A 17,626-nucleotide genomic window follows, 5' to 3' on the forward strand; every position below is an offset into this window, starting at 1 on the left:
GCCCCTTCCCAGGCTCGAAAGTTCGCCGGCGTCCAACGCCCAGGCTCCGCGGCCGCTCCGCCCGGGAGTCGGACCAGCGCCCCAGCGTGGACCCTGAGCGCGGTGGGAAAGGCGTTAGCGCCCCGGGGCCACGACCCGGCTTGCTGGAAGGAAACTTGGGGACATCTGTAAGGAGAGGAATAGGAAGGACCCGAGGAGAAGCAGTAAAGGAGGTAGAATTAACTCGCGCTGTTTTGGAAGAGAGTTTCTAGAAGGGTGTGTTAAATTCAGCAGAGTATCGAGAAAGATCAAGACCAAAAATTATAGTTAGATTTAGGAAGGAAGAGGTAACGTAACTTTAAAAGCAAATTTTCAGGGAGCTAGAAAGGGAAAATGGAGTCAGGAGGAGCATTGTCGAAAAACTGGGAGATTGTGAGGGTTGGTGCCGCATGCGGGGAGGGGTTGCCTTTTTTTTTTTTTTTTTTTCCAGAAGGGGCGCCATAACTGTTGGTGGCAGAGAGAGAAAAAGCTAGGTCAGAAAAAGAGTTTGGGAACAAGATAGGAGGTAGATTGGTGGCTAAAGTCATCCATATAGAGAAGACGAAGAGATGCAATTTGCTGCCTTTGTCTGGTCTCCTTGACTTGTGATTTACTTACTACTTGCTTTATCCCTGATTTGAGCCACTGGGCTTAAAAAGTTGCAGAAGATGGATATTTTAACTGTCAGGAGGTTGGGTAAGCAGGATGGTGATTGTATTTGCAGGGAGAGCCAGAGGCAGGAATGCTGTGACTCAATTAGGCAAAGAAAATAAAGGCTGGAAAGAGTATTCATTCAACAAACTTCTGTTGAGCGTTGACTATTTGCTGGATCTTTTTCCAGGTCTGAGGATACAGCAGTGAACAAAATAGACAAAAATATCGGTTGTCCTAAGGCGGTCATTCTTTTATTAGCAGGAGAGCAAAACAATACATATAATAAATAAGTAAATTAGATCATATGCTGAAAGGTAGTTAAGTGTTGTAGGGCATAAATTTTTAAAAGGCAAGGTAAGGTGATCAAGGTAGGTCTCCTTGAGAGGTGAGAGAGTGAGTGTTCTATATTAGAGGGCATTCAAAGCAAAATCCTAAGACAGTGTGAGCTCAGAACAACAAGACAGCCAGTGTGGCTGGAGTAGAGTAAGTAAGAGGTGAGGAAACAGAAGTAGGCTAAGTCAGAGAAATAAAAGGGAAGCCACAGATAGTTTAGGGCAATGATTCGTCCAGTGTGGCCCCCAGACTCGCAGCCTCAACATCACCTGGAACTTGTGAGAAATACAGATTCGAAGACCCCATCCCCAGACTTACAGAATTAGAAACTCTGGGGGAGGGGTGGTTCAAGCGATCATTTTTGACGAAACTGGTGATTCTAATGCATGGTGAAGTCTGAGAATCACTGCGGGGCCTTTGTAGACATTTGTGACTCTGGCTTGTCAGTGACCTCCAGCCGGAAGAGCATCAGGAACACACCCACACTTAAACAACTTGGCTTGATTACTCTTTGCAGTGAGGGAGCAGATACTGTGGAGAACTTTTGGGACTGCTCAGTATGGGAGTGTGAGAAAGACCTACTATAGGATTGGGCTTTGGGTGACTTGGGGGAGGATTTAATGAAGTGAATCTTCACTTTGGATTGGGTGCTAACAGAAAGCAGAGACAGTTCCGTGATTGCATATCTCAATAAATATCTATACAATGGGCAAACTGAAGCAAGGATAAAGCAGTAATTGGTAAAGAAGAAGCAGTCACTCATATTAAGCAGAGAGAAGAGGATGTTTGGTATTTCATGGGCGGTGCAGCGACCTTGGTTTGTCTCTGCTTAGACAAAATTATGAAGTGGACTTATTTGGTCTCATTTTATCATGGTCTGAATGACCCTGTCTGATGTTTGTGTTCTGTGAGATTGTTTTATCCAACAGGAGAATAACATAGCATAGCCTTGAGTGCCGGGTCGACTTCTAACAACACAGACACCTTACTGGCTGGGTCAGACCAGTTCCCAGATTTTGGGGGCTGCTTTTTTTTCCCCTTAGGCTCTTACTCTGAGAGAAAGAGGAAAAGCCACTGGAGGGTTTTTAACAGAGAAGTGATGTGATGAGTCTTAGAATAGATCTGACTACTGCCTTGTGAAGAGACTGTAGGTGGGGCAAGAGAGGAAGCCAGGAGAGAAGGTAGGAGGGGAGAAGATGGAAAGATAAGAGGTCTCTAAGAGCACCTCAGGCAGATGTAAAAAAACCTAGGAAACAGTGGGACTTCCGGGGCCTCTAAGGTCTAACACACCCTGTCAGAAATCCAGTAATCAAGGGAAAGATACCATGTTAGAAATGAGGCCTGAGCAAAGTTCTTCAGTCTTTGATGAAAGAATCGTTTATGAAAGACACCTTCCATCCAAACAGTTCAGTCTCTTCTGGTTTAGTCACTATGAATGACTTATAGGCACTGGGGACACTTTATGCCTCTGCATGCGTGTGTGTAGCCATCACTTCCTGTGTGGAAGGTACATTGCTAAGAGTTTTATGTGCTTTATCATAGTTAATCTTCTCAGAACCCTATGACCTAGATAGAATTACCTCAATCCTACTGGTGAGGAAACTGAGGTTTAGGGTTGTATTACCTCTTTCCTTGTTTCTGAGATCCTGTTGAGTAAGAGATGTATGTACAAAGTTGTGGGAGAGAAAAGCTTACAAAATTAAATATAAATGCCAATTTTAACACATCTATTTGAAAAGAGCTAAAATGTGAAAAAGTATGTACCTTAAAATAGAGGATATATGGTATAATTGGCTCCATTTTACAGATAGGGAAACCAAGACTCAGAAAGGTTAAATTATTGCAGAAGGTGGTGTCAGAGACCATGTTCCTTATCTGTGCATTTTGCTGCCTCCCTGTGTGCGAAGTTGTGATGAAATTTTGTGATTAATAATCTCCAGGAAGCTGGAATTCTGTGCCTATTGGTACTTAGTCGTAAGAGGAAGATCGTGTAGTACAAACACTGGCTGACTTTGGTATGACCTCCACCCCCACCCCGCACATCCAGAAATTGGCACTATTACATCCTGTAATCTAACCAGGCTGAAACATTCGCTTTTCCCCAAGCACATAGTGTCTTCCGTGCTTCGTGCCTTAATGTCCTGCCTGGGATATTTTATTATACTGAACTACTTCCATCTCTTCCCCTCTTTCTGTCCCCAAAGACCATAAGGTCCTGACAGATAGCTGTCACATCTCATTTATTTCTGTATTCCCAGTACCTAGCATGCTTGAATTTATGCATGTCTTCATTCTTCACATATTCGGTAAGTTTGCTGAATGAATGGTGTGGGGTGACCAAAGCCATAGGGAGAAAATGATCTAGTGTACTAGTTCTCAGCCTTATTAGAGTTTCAGACTTTAAAAAAAATCTGTTGGAAGATACAGACCTGTTCCAGAAGAATGTACATGCCAACATATGCAGTCCATTTTGTGTCCAATTTCAGGAATGTTCAGGGATTCCACTGAAGCCCATCCTCGCACCCTGGTTTAAGAAACTCAACTGTAGGGGCGCCTGGGTGGCGCAGTGGTTAAGCTTCTGCCTTTGGCTCAGGGCGTGATCCCAGCGTTCTGGGATCGAGCCCCACATCAGGCTCCTCCGCTGGGAGCCTGCTTCTTCCTCTCCCACTCCCGCTGCTTGTGTTCCCTCTCTCACTGGCTGTCTCTCTCTGTCAAATAAATAAATAAAATCTTAAAAAAAAAAAAAGAAACTCAACTGTAGTCAGTGCGAGCATAATCTGCTAACCTTTGGGCAAAGTAATCCTACATACCTTTGACTCTATAACCCTACTTTTGGAAATTTGTCTTACTGAAATAAAAGTGCCCAAGACACAGGTACAAAGATGTTAATTATATTAAAAGAAAAAAAGAGATCCCCAAAGTAAGAAATGGGAAAGGTGTATATTCTGCATCTTTGCTTGCAGCTTGAAAAAAGTCACAAGAATGGCTTGTTTAAAATAAGATTTTTTTTTCTTGGTGCTCTGCTTTTGATCTCTGTTTACACTCTTTGCTTTCATAATTACTGGTCCTATCAGACATATTGTTCAGGGATGAAACCCTGGTATTCCAAATATTAGACACATGTATCCTTATCGTTTACTTCTCTTTCCCCCCATTTTTTTTTATTGTGGTGAAACACACCTAACGTCCAATTTACCATCATAACCATTTTTAAGTATACAGTTCACTGGTATTCAATACATTCAAAATGTTGCCCAGTCATCCCTACCACCCATCTCCGTAATGCTTTTCATCTTCTAAAATTGAAACTTTATATACATTAAATAATATCTTCCTACTCTTCCCTCTCCCCGGCCCCTGGCAACTCACCATTCTGTTTTCTGTCTCTCTGATTTTGACGTCTCTAAGTACCTCACCAATGGAATAGAATAGATAGCCCAGAAATAAATACTTGCATACATGGTCAAATGATTTTTGACAAGAGTGCCAAGACCATTCAATGGGGGAAAGGCCAGTCTTTACAACAAATGGTGCTGGGAAAACTGGACATCCATACGCAAGAATGAATTGGACTCTTATCTAACACCATATACAAAAATTAACTCAAAATGGATCAAAGACCTAAATGTAACACCTAAAACAATACAACTTTTAGAAGAAAACATAGGAAGAAAGTTCATGACATTGGACTTGGCAGTGGATATGACACCAAGGCATAGGCAACAAGAGAAAAAAATAAGTAAATTAGACCTCATGAAAATTTTAAAAATGGGCACATCAAAAACCAGTATCCTTTACTTAGATATATGGAGCCTGTGTTGTTTGTTGACTGACTGCCTGTGCTGCGTCTCAGGCGCTCCTGCCACAGACATCCTTTGTCTTTTGAAGGACATCCTTTGTCCTTATGAAATGAAATTATAATCTTTCTTTTCTTCTACCAGTTCCTTTTTTGGAAGGGTTTTATATAGCCTCTCCATTTTCACGCTCTGTCTGAACTGGCACACCCTTTTTGTCATCTTGCGGCTTTCCTGGTTAACAAGTAAAAACCTGGCGATACTCCGTAGAAATTGTCCAAGAAATTTTAACAATCACAGCATTGTTTATGGTGGTAAAAAAAATGGAAGGAGACCTAAATGCACATTGTGCCATTTATGAAGTCATTGTCCTTTAGCTTCAAATCCACCAGTCACTGCTCGCTCTGCTGGAATAGACCTGGACCTTGTAAACCCTTTTTCCTCGCTAGTGGGCATGATGTTGAATTTTATCAATAGAGGCCTTGGGGAGAGCTACTGTAAGAGGAAGAAACTTCTCTTCCTGGTTCCAGTGTGCCTTTGTTCTCCATGTTCTGCTATGTGGCTGCCAGTGGCATGTGGGGGCTATCCGGTGGTGCTCACCCCCGTTGAGTTTCAGTGGCCTCTCTAGGGACTGTTCTCCATTGAGTTTCAATGGCGTCCCTGCCACTGAACAGTTTGCCTTGAGTTCTAGCACCAGCACCCCACGGGGTAGCTTCCTGGTATAATCTGCTGGCAGATTCCCAGCAAGGATCAGTAAACCTCCCAGAACCCCTCTGGAGACTTCCTGGCAAATTTCACCAGCATCTGGTGATTCTCTAATTGTCAGGTCTGGCCTGCAACTGATTAGATTTCTCTACCTTCCAGTCGGTGATGGCCTTGTTCTTCAACAAGTTTTGGATCTCAGCTCTGGAGGGGAGGGAGTCTTACAAGTTTGTTTCTCCCTTGGGTGCTTTGCCTCAGCCTTAGAGATGGTCGCTGCTCCCTATGCTATTTCTGTATAGGTAGAGCTTTCTACCTTTTCCCTAGTTAATCTCTTGTTCCTAGTTAATAATTCTCTTTATTAAACTTTCTCTGTTGAAATCACTGTGTGGTTTCCATCTCTTGACTGATCTATTCATCGTTAGGAGAAAGAGGAAATAAATGTGGACTGTTATGCAGAAATTAAAAAATATAAGTTAGATTCCTGCTTCTGCCTAGGAAGGATCAACTGCTACAGGAGTTGCCTTCTCTCCATAAACAAATAGAAAATGGCGCAAAATATATGAAAGAATTGTTGTCAGATCTTGCACAAGAAGCAGCACAAGCCTATGAACTTTGAGAGACAGGAAATAAAGGAGATGAGCCTTACAGTTGCCCCAGCCTACTGCCTGGAAGACGTTTTCAGACTGCAGCACAATGGGGTTACTCAAACCAAGATTAGTCTTGCTGAGTTGTAAAGAAAGCTAGCAGAGTACAAAGGAGGCCAGAGTGCCAGGAATTTGCAGGATGGGGTCCTGGAAAAGAAGGTCCCACAGAGAGAGCGCCCTGGAGATCTCCATAGGGGTCCATGTGAGTCTTTGGCTGAATTTGTCTGTGCATATGAAAACTCCATGAGGCCGAGATAAGAACCACCTACAAACAGCAGGCCAAACGCTTCTTGGAGCTCCGAAAAGGGCTAAGAGTTGCGGGAAATTCCACAGATTTGGAAGACTGAACACAGTAGGCATCAGAGAGAGTGCCCGGTGGGCATCAGAAGGGTCATAGCTCCGTAATGGGGATAATTATCCTCAGAGTAAAAGCTGCTCTTGGCCCACCTTAACAGATCTTAAAACAAGCCTTGGAAGAATCAGACTGATCCCAGACACCCTGGAAGAAAACCCACATTACTGAAAGGAATATAACCAAGTCCAGCAGACAGCCTTGTAGAATTCACCATGTGAAACATCCGACCAAAAGTTACCAGGCTTTCAAAGAAGTAGGAAAATATCGCCCATAGCAAAAAGAAAAATCAACCATCAAAACAACTCCAGAAATGACAGAGATGGTAGATTTGCAGATGGAGTCCTTAAAATGTTTTTTATCAGTCTTACAAAAATGCTCAAGGATGCAAAGGGACACAAGAACATGATGGAAAAAAATGAAATAATTTTTTCAAAGACAAATTGAGCTTGAAGAGATGAAAAATACAACATCAAATGAAAAATACCCTGGATGGGATTCACGGAAGATTAGACATTATATGGGAAAGATGAGTGAACTTGAAAAAGAAAGCAATGGAAACTATCCAAAATGAAACACAAAGAGAGACAAAGACGCAAAAATGAGCAGAGCCACCAGCAGGCTGTGGGACATGTTCACACTGGTTACTGGTCTCACACGTAATGGAGGTCACAGAGGAGGACAGGGAGGCAGAAAATATATTTGAAGAAGTATTAGCCAGATATTTTCCCAATTTGATGAAAACCATAAACCCACAGTTTGAAGAAGCTCACTGAACTCGAAAGAGAAGAAACATGCAGAAAATTACAGAGTCATAGCGAAGTAAAATTGCCGAGAACTAGTGATAAAGGTTTTTTTTTTTAAGCAGCACTTACCATATGATTCAAATACCCCTGCTGGGATTTACCCTAGAGAAACTAAAACTTAAGTTCACACAAAAAACTGTACCCAAAGATTTATGATAATCCAAACTCTACTCATCATAACCCAAGCTGGAAACAACCCAGATGTTCTTTAAGAGGTGAATTGATAAACTGCAGTATTCATGCAGTGGACCATCTGTTCATTCAATAAAACAAGACAAACTACTGTACAACGTGGGGGACTCTTACAAGCATTATGTTAAGTGCAAGAAGCTTATTCAGCCTATAACTCTTTATTTGAAGTTCTGGAAAATGCAAAAGCAGATAAATGGTTTCCAAGGCACAAGGAGTTCAAGGGAGGAGACTTATTGCAAAGGGGCACAGGGAACTTTTTGAGATGATCGAAATTTTTTCTCTCCTGATTGTGGTGGTAGTTACGAGATTGACACATTTTTCAAAACTCATCAACTGCACACTAAAAAGGAGTGAATTTTATCATATGTGACGTATACCTCAATAAAGCTTACTATTAAAAAAAAAAAAGGAATGTGTTTAGATTTTTTTTATCCATTGACCCAGGAGGATGTCCATGATGTATAGTTGTTAACAGGAGAAAAGCAAGGTGCATAAGTAGCGTAGGTAGTATGATCACCTTTAATAAAGTAACACTGAAAAGAAATCCTCTCTATCCCTCCGTATGTGTATTGATGTTCACAAGCTCATGGAGGATTCTTTGGCAGAAGGGTACACACCAGGCTTGGGTACATCATGGGGACGGGAACTGAGGGGAAAAAGAGGGGAGATTGTTTAATTTTTCTTATATGTTTTACCATGGGCATCTGTTATTTTCATCATTAAAATGTTATGAAAATAAAGGGGATATCAAAATAACACATAGGGACGTGTGTCTGTAGAAAGAATTCTGGTGGAGAGAAGCGTCCATTGTGACAATACAGGGAGGTCAAAGGGATGAGGATGAGGTCATTAGACTTGACAAAAAGGAGATCTTTGGTAACCTCTGAGAGCATCTAAGTAGTGGCGTGGGGGCCAGAAGTCAGAATGTGATATATGGAAGAAAGGTAGAGATTGGGAAGAAAGGCTTTGAGTGTGAGAAACAGGTTAGGAAGGGAGCCGCAGCGCCAGTTGGAGGTTTCTGTGAAGAAAGGACTTCCTTGTGGCTTCTTGAAGGCCAAGAGAGGAGAACCAGCAGAGAGTTACTGACCAAAGGTAGTGAAGAATGGTATAAAATGGTGGTGACAGAGCCCTGGAGATGATGAGGGAATCGCAGGGACAGAAATAAGAGGTGTCTCACTTCTGGAATTCACTTTATCCCATTCACAGCTGTTGGAGACCTAGGAACACACCCTTCCCGATCCCTGTCTATTGTCCAAGGAGCCCAGCTTCCTAACGGGTAGCTAGGCCCTGAGTCTTGGCCCTGGTCTGGAGCATCAGCTGTGTGACCCAGTGCAAGTCACTTAGGCTCTCTATGCTTCAGTCATCTCCTTAGTAAATGGGCTTGACAATAGTACCTACTTCATATTGTTGCTGTGAGAGAGTGCATACAAAAAGCTTAGTTTGCTGCTCAGCTACTGGTCTGGGGGCAGTCTCTGGTATGTTGTGATCTGGGCCATGTGACCAATGATGTCACAATGCCATACTAGACTCCCAACTTCTCCACTAGGGCATTGAGGATCCTTTGGAGCCAAGGACTGGAATTGACATGCAAGACCTCTACCAACTGAGGGTTTCATGAGCACACTCCTTTGCCAAGATCTTGGTGAATAGTCTTCACTGTGCAATTGTGTCTTTGACATTGTTTTACTTGTTATCATGATCGTGCTTGGCTGGATGCTTTTTGTTGGACTTGCATGTTACTTGGGCACGTTTCCGGAGTTCACGGTAAGTAATGACCCTGCCTGTGAATCCTTGGCAGTAGTCAGTCCTGACTCCCCCTCCCAGCTGGGATTTCTGACCAAACGGGAAGGATAGTTGAGGTCTCACCACTAATTAGAGGTCAAGATGCAATGGGAACAAAGTTAGTTTCTCAGGCTACTTCTCATCCCTTTGGGATATCTTTACGTTCCACCTGCCCCTTGGGTACATAATATCACTTATCTCAAGGCATTATGCAATTTATAAGGGATCTGCTGGAGACGGGTTCAGGCCAAGTACATGAGTGGTCGCTGGTAGGGAAGGGAATGTGGGCATTGGCAGGACCTCCCAACAGCCCTTCCAGTCACACCGAGGCAGTTACCTACCAGACCAACAAGTAGAACCACTGCTGCCTTTAAATTTCTTTCTGACTCAGCCTCCAACCCTGAAGTGGAAAGAGAAGTGGCCTGTTCAGGAAAACAAGACACGACTGAGGAGCCGGACTGTGGATGAAGACCCGCAGCTCTGAGTGAGTGGTCAGGTCTGCTGGACTCAACTCTTCCCTTTCCAGCGAATGTGGCAACACCCTGAAATCTCAGTGGAGAGTTTATTTTCCCCTGGGAAACAATTCGCTGTCAAAGGGGAAGTGGTTTGAGGTATGCTATGGGGAAAGAAGACTGCAAGCCCTGCTTTGGGCAGCAGGCCAAGGTTCCAAGATTGGTTAAGCGCATCTCCTAGGGATTCTTTGCAAAGACTGTTCCTGTCTATTAACTTCTTTTCTCACAAACTACAAGAAGTTGCATGAGTATTTTCAGTGCCCCTTTTGGCAGCTCCCAAGACTGGAGTTACCGTGAATGAGTTTAGGCCCTAACTTTGCTCCTCCCTAGCTGTGTGACCTTGGGAAAATTGAGCCTCTCTAAACCTTTCTTCATCTGCCCAGTGGAGATAGCTCAGTATCTCACTATTTTTGTGAGGATTGCATTTGGGAATTCATGGCAAACGTTTGATGCAAAGCACTTACTAAACGCTAACTTAACAACTAAGCAAAATAATGAGCTGGTCAACAAAGATTTGCCAGTGACAGCCACTTCAACGGTTTACCCGAGGCCATACAGACCAACTCGTTTGGGATGCGGGCATAGGTCTCTGGACTTAATAGCCTCTTGCACTCATTCCACCAGACCAGCCTGCCTCTAGGAAACAGGAATACAATATCCTGTTACAAGCATCTCCTGGGGTTCTCACATCCCACTCCCTTTCGTTCAGACCTGTTTTTTCAAAGATGTTCCCACTGTTAAAGAAACTTAAATTCTTTGTAATAATCCAATTACAGGAGCAGGTTTTCTGGGAAGCATCAAGTCCCAGCCCCAGGGATACTAAGAGCAGGACAATGAGGGTTCTTTTTTTTTTTTTTTCTCCACCCGCCTCAGAATGTCAGTGTGAGTATTGACCCAACTCAGACCTTTGTGGGGGTGGGGATGTGGATGGAGGCACCAGGGACTGCTTAGCTGAGCTCCCCGATCCTGACCAGACCACTGAAACTCTTCTACGCCTCGGGTTCCCCAGCTGTAAGATGAGCCTAACAGCCCATCTTCCTTCTCTTCCCTTTCCAGGAGGCACCCCCTGCATAATGGGGGTTTAACTGTGGTGTTTCACAAAATGCCAGATTTTTCTTTTTCACATAGTCTAGCAATAGTATATAAAGTAATTGCCCACAGCATGCCTAGCCAATCCTCCCAATTAATCCAGAGTAGTTTTTGTTTTGTTTTTTTTCTGCATGGCAATGCTTTTTGCATCTGATTGCATGAAACCAATAGTTAATATTTGGACAGGTGATGAGTTAATAAAGATGTGACGCCAGCTAGATCCTAACCTAGCGAGCAGGGCCCTTCTAGTAAGGGTTCTTTGGCCCCTAAACACCAGGCATCCTGGCCAACTGTCCCATAGCTACTCACTCTAACTGGTCCCCCCAAGGTCACAGGAGCTGATGTCACAATTGGTGTCTGAGCTCTGCCCCCCAAAATGGCCATGGTGAGGCATTGCCATTCAGGCTAGACCACAAAGCTCTCCAGCCAGGAGCTATCATGCTGGGCGATCCACCATCTGGCCTTGAATAAAGACGGCCCAGTTCCCAGGACTCGGGGAATAGAACACCACACCTTTCAGAACCACCCATTTTCCCCAGCACACACCACCAGCTGAGCAAGACGCCCCACGATGATTGTTGTCTTATGGTTGCTTCTCATTGCAGGAACCATGTGGAAGGGATATAAGTATCCCCCAGGAGGGGTAAGTGTGCTTTCAACTTTGTTCTCTATTCCTACTTTGAAATGTATTCCCCCAAATCAACGAGCTAAGCAGCGAAATGCAACTCTAGTAACTTTAGACACAATCGTGGTTGTGGCTTAGGTGCTTCTATTATCATTCACTGAGCGTTCCCTCTGTCTCTCATGTCTTTCTTTTATACATATTTTCCTAAGAGTCTTTAGTCTTACATTCTTCAGTTTCAAGAACCTGGAGGCGTAGAGGTAAAGATGTCTCAGGCCCAGAGTCAGAGCTGTCTGACACGGGTGACCCCGTCTTGTGCTCAGGGGGCCATTTTGTGTGCTTAGGCTTCAGTACCAGTTCTTAAATCAGTTCACACCCAAGTCTTCCTCCTCGAGCAAACGGTGGTCGATAAAGTGGTTCTGGTGCTAGAGAGCTCTCTTCCTGTTAGACCTTGGATGTTTGTCCTTTTTTGGCCTCTTGTCACCTCCCACATGGCTACTACGCCCTTCTGGCAACTGGGATCAGAGGCATTAAGAGACAGAATTGGACAAAACTACTTCTGCCTGTCCTCAGCGAGGAGGTCAGTGCCTTATCCCCACACTCTAGCAAACACGAGGTAAGGCCCACCTGACATACTTTTTTCCCCCCAGACCCCGGTGGAAATAAGCAAAGATGATCCTGGTGAAGTAATGCAGCTCTGAAGCTCACCTGACCGGCTGTACAGCTCCTTTTGTTGGTTTCGCATAAAGTAATTGCACATTATTTTGTCACGTTTTATGTAAAAAGTTACCGCACTTTTTAAGATGAAGACTTGGTATTCTGTTAGCTCGAAACAGGGAGCTATGGGGAGGTGGGGATGTAGTTGGGGTAGATGAATGGGATTGGGTCCCCTGTGTTTCAGGCTCCAAGACTGGCATTAAGACTAAGATACCTCGTTCAATTTGCCCCCTATTCTGTATCCTTAAGGCTAGAAATTCTCTAAAGCTCCTTAGACCTAGTTCCCAAGTATAGCCTTTTTCCTGCATCCAGGGTCCAGGGTCGAAAAAATGTTACAGAAAAGGTTGTTGCAGCAACTTCAAGCCTGTCCTTTGGGGATACTTCTCTGTGGCCTTTTCACAGCTATTATCAAAAACCTAAGGCTTACACTGTGTGGGGAAAGGACTGAATTTAGTATTGGGTGCTAAATCGTACATTATTTTAATCCTTACGATAGCGTTCTGGGTTAGCCACTGGCCTCATTTAACAAAATGGCAAAAAACGAAGTTGAGAGATTCAAGGATCTTACCAGCCTCACAGCTCTGGGTTGCAGAGTCAAGATTAAGATCTAGACCTTCTCCTTGGCATGTTTTTACGTGCCAAGGAAGAGCCAAACAAGAGCCTGGAATATCCAAGATCTTGGCTGTCTCTTGGCTCAAGTGTCTCCCTCACTTGGATAGCCAAGAAGGTGCCTGATGATTCTTTTAGCCGCGACTGCTGCCCATACAGGGCAGCACGCACAGAAACAAAAGCCAACTGCTCAGTCCTCAAATAGGATGCAGTGTGAGTGTGAGACCAAGGATGGAAACCTCAGTATAAGACCCATACAGTTGTTCTGGGTGTTTGAGCCCTAGGGTATTCCTCATAAGCCCTCTAGAGGTGGTTTGGAATTTTCTGACCCTGAGAGGGGATTGGGGCGGGGCGGGGGGAACCTAACAAGAGCAAGTACTTTTGAAACAAACTGTATGCAACTTTTCCCATTCTGTGGCTGCCTGGGGATGACTGATAGTTCCATTGTTCAGAAGTGCATCCTTACCACCGAAGTAATCTTTTGGTTATGCAGGTAACATTTTGTTGATGAGTATTTGGTACATGTTTGCTAAACTATTTTTAAGTGGCCCTGTGCAGTGAATGGATTGCCCTTTCTTACTTTTTATGGAAAGAAAAGTGAACTCAAAATCCATAAGCAACACTGTGTAACCCTGACTCTAGGATAGTAGCGTCTCTTACAATACTGCTTATGTGACCGAGACTCAACCCATCCCATCGAGTTAAGTGCCTACATTCTCTGGCTGCATGCCTGTGCCCACTTGCCTCCTATATATTCCAAAAGACTCATCTCAGTTATTTCAGGCTCTTTTTATTATAGGGGATCAGAACCTGCTCATTTTCTTGACAAGAAGAACTATATACCCGGTTCTTCTTCCCTCCAGTTTCCTGAGTATACCTCCAAATGATTCTCCTAACTTGGGTGTCTAGTAGCAGACCAGCTCTCTTAAGCTGGTGAGGGGTGGGGAGAGGGTCAGCTGTGGAGACTTGAGCAGACATGAATGTGTCAGAGAGAATGAACAGAGATTGTGTGTGTGTGTGTGTGTGTGTGTGTGTGTGTAAGGAGGCAAACTCCATCTCAAGTGTGATGAGTCTACTGGGGGTTCTAGCTGGGAAAATGTTCAGGGCAATGAAAGAAGGAATATCTGAGTTTTGGTAAATAAAGGCAAACCAGTGAAAATATCAATAAAATATTTTTAATGCCTACAATTTCTTTAATACATAAATTGCAAAACTTTCACCTGTATATGCAAAAGTAGATTCTCTTGCAGGTCGACAGCACCAGAAAACAAGCTAAGCTATGTAAATGTTTTCTTTTTTAAAACTTGATTTGTCCATTATGTAAAAGACATGATGGATTTAATAACTCCAAAGAAACCTATATCTCACTCTTAATCATACACTAAACACCTGAATATTTATTTTATCACATCCACTCACAAAATAAATAGTAGTCTAATATATTCAGCACATTGAAAATAAACCAACCAGTCTCTCTTCATATATTTATTCTCTTTCCAAACATGTTTTGGTCTCCTGCTATATCTCAGAAATGTACTAATAGCTGCTTTTAAGTTACAAAATACAAAACAGTAATTTCTTGGAGAAAATCTTGGGGTAACATTAAAAAAATGAAATTTCGAGTTCCCATAGACTTTCTTTTTTGTTAACAGTCTTTGAACCCTCTCATGGCACACATGTAAGGCTGTCTGTGACATGTGGTACCCTGGCCTCCAAATGGACATAATTGCATTTATAGTTTAGAGAAAATACAAAGACAAGTTCTGAAAGTAGCCTTAAAAGAAAGTGCCCCTTGCTTTGACATAGCAACATCAAAAGCAAGTGGGACTGTGCAATCAGAGCCATATGAGTTTTATGAAAACTACTTTCCTTTCACATCATCTGTTAGAGAATGCCACACCCATGATCATGTAACATTACAATCGTGAAATAACATTACTACATTCGTGAATTAACATTACCCAATAAAAGGCACATCTTCAGATATTGAATTAATAAAATCTGAAAACCAAAATGGTAGAGGATACGTTAAAAACCAAGCACTTAATTTGTAAACCTTGAAAAAATATAACAGCTTATTCCAGTTTCTTCAAAGATCTGTGGGCTTTTAGTAAGAGTGGTCAGGAACTGCAGAACAAAATGGAAGACAGGATTTGGAAACAAGGCCAAGACGAATTTAAAAGACTTTCTCAGGACTTTCTTTTTAATTGAGCCCCAGAAGTGCCCTTTTATAATGTTGATGCCGAAGAATAATAACATCTGGAGAAGAAATGCACTCAACAGTGACACACGCGTAAGGACACAACCTGACTCTTCAAGTTCTCGAACTTTTATCTAGCACATTGGTGCCTTTATGTACAAATAACTGCACATTGAGTAAAGTGCTAGTAAACTTTAAGCCACGAGAAATCTTTCGGCTATGATAAGCACTTGATTGTAATAGATTTCAGAGAGTCTGAATATTGAAAAAATATATCCAAGAAAAAAACTTTTTTGGGGGGAGCATAAAGTGACAGCAAAGGAAATAATGTTCCAAAGCTGTTTCTTTACATGGAACATCACACTACCCTTAAATCAATTTCACTAAAGGTACTGGAGATGGGGGAGAGGCAGTCGATAGGATTTTCTGCCAGTGTAACAGTTCTATGTGGACCATCGGAAAGGCATTATTCCTAGTGATGGAGACAACTTTCATAGGATTCAGCTTCAAAGTTAAATCCTTGCACTTCTGCAATTTGAAACTCAACTCAAAATGAGTCAGAGTCTTAAGGGCCTAAGTCACATGGTTGTCCCATTAAGGGAGGCTGACAACAGTAATCTATATTCCCAAACTTGAAGAATAAAGAAAGCTTTATGGATAAAAAGGAATACATGAAAGCAACTTTTGGAACCGTTTTACAAGCTTATGTCCCACTGCCCCCAACCCTCCACATTTAGAATCAAGGACAAATGTGCTCTAGCACCATCATATCTCATTTTCTGTTGCTGACTTTCCTTGAGACCTGGCTTCTCTCCAGCCACAATCTACGTCAGCCTGATTGGAATTGCCTGGATTTGAGGCTTAAGAGCTATCAAGTCTAAAAATAGGACTTGAAAAAAAGTGAGAATGAAGTAAGTTCCCCAGCCCAGTAAAACACTAGTAACTGGGAACATCCTCTTCTACCTGGGAAAAAAATCTCTTCACAGTGCATAGTTTGAAATAAAAGTGCAATATGGGCAAAAAGAGAAGGTGGTGCTCTTGATATACATGAATTTAGTTTTTGGTTTTTGCCATTAATTGCTAAAGAATTTAAGATAAAATGCAGTCAATATCAAGGGGTACAGGGGCACCTTTTTCCAAAATATTTTTATAAGGAGGGAAGAGAGGAAAGAGGGGAGTCTCACATGTCACTTCCTCAGTTTTTAAACTATTACTCTTCCAAATCTAATGTTTGAATAAAATAAGCATTCTTCCTCAATATAAAAATGAACTTTTTAGATAAAAATCAATCAGCACAGTGACCTTGTCTATTTTATACTAAAGCCAACATAACAGTAAATCTGAAAGGAAAACTTGGAAACAAATATTTTTAAATTAAATGGCATAACTTGTATTTTAACTTGAAAAAATTTTTTTGTTAATTGCCTTATCACCTAAATTAGTGAATAAGAATGCTCAGCATCCAATCCACGAATAATGCAGAATACAATATAATTTATTCTACTTTTTACTTCAAAGTCACAGAGATGACATCCATACGATAATTATAAAGCCTACTCTACATTTTCAAGTTCTCAATCCAAACATATAGATTAGGACAGGTCACTTTATTGCTGGCAACATTCATGGAAGGGCCAGGTTCCTCATTAAAAGACAAAGTAAGTGTGACTGGGAGCCGGGCCGTGCCCTACTCACACATCAGCAGAATGATGAAGTCACGAGGCAATCCTTTTTTTTTTTTTTCCTTTCCCAAGTAGCAAAGGAACAACGTAAGATTGGCTGACTGGTGAGCGGCCCCACGTTAGAGTGCATAGCTCATCAGGATCAAGGCTGGCACCTGTGAACAGTTAACTTCCTAAGAGCACTCAACTGCGCATTCTATCATCTGCATTACAGATTTAACCCTGGAAAGTATCTGAAAATACTTTATGCTCCAATGACAGCCTGCAAATGACAGTATGCATTCCTTCTCCTTGAGTACCCAAGTATAAATCTAAAATCGTAAAGGGGCTTCTTCATTCTGAAGGCAGGGCCTCCTTGCAGCAGAGTGTCTCCAGAATTTCACAAAAATAAATACAAGCAGCAGCTAACGCTTCTTCAGCTTCTTGGCCTTTCGACGCTTCATTTCTTCTTCTTCACGTCTCATTTCCTCTAAGTCCTCCTGCATACCTAGTCTTAAGCTGTCAAAAAAAAAAAAAAAAAAAAGTCAAGATACATGAAATTACCACTTTTAAAAATTAGAAGCGAAATTTAAACTGGGAGCTCTTATGGAATGTGCTGATGCATTAAAAATGCCTCAAGGCTCTACCACTGAAAACAAACTAGCAGGTGTATTTTTTAGTAGGAGCCCCTGCCACTGACTCCACTTATGGTAGAAAAAAAGACCTCACATAAAACCTCAACACTTTTAAAATACCTTAATATTCTCAGTAAAGTAGTAATATATAAATTACTTATCATAACAGCTTTTAAAAATAAAATTTATTCAATAAATAAAAAAACATTCTATTTTCATCCTTTCCCACCACTTTGATATTTTATGTAGTTACAGGAAGGGAAGGCAAGAGGGAGAAAGGCTTAATATTCTGGGTCGAGAATGA

General features: G+C 42.2%; 2 protein-coding genes across 3 annotated transcripts in view; one reads left to right on the plus strand and one right to left on the minus strand.

The window, feature by feature from the left end:
- Positions 1-14,011, plus strand: MISFA (mitochondrial sheath formation associated). The gene is made up of 5 exons (XM_026512244.4): positions 1-212; positions 9,042-9,259; positions 9,669-9,761; positions 11,484-11,521; positions 12,151-14,011. Exons 2-3 carry the CDS (start codon positions 9,191-9,193, stop codon positions 9,759-9,761), a joined length of 162 nt encoding a protein of 53 aa, XP_026368029.1. The 5' UTR covers positions 1-212; positions 9,042-9,190; the 3' UTR covers positions 11,484-11,521; positions 12,151-14,011.
- The window catches only part of SPTY2D1 (SPT2 chromatin protein domain containing 1), a 21,089-nt gene continuing 17,450 nt past the window's right edge, over positions 13,988-17,626 (minus strand). For both annotated transcript variants that reach the window (XM_048217769.2, XM_026512237.4), the window contains exon 6: positions 13,988-17,206. In XM_048217769.2, coding sequence (XP_048073726.1) covers positions 17,113-17,206 — 94 coding nt within the window. In that variant the 3' untranslated portion in view covers positions 13,988-17,112. The remainder of the gene's footprint in view (positions 17,207-17,626) is intronic.

This window comes from Ursus arctos, unplaced genomic scaffold (genome assembly GCF_023065955.2).
Source record: "Ursus arctos isolate Adak ecotype North America unplaced genomic scaffold, UrsArc2.0 scaffold_23, whole genome shotgun sequence".
In the NCBI taxonomy this organism is placed as follows: domain Eukaryota; kingdom Metazoa; phylum Chordata; class Mammalia; order Carnivora; family Ursidae; genus Ursus; species Ursus arctos.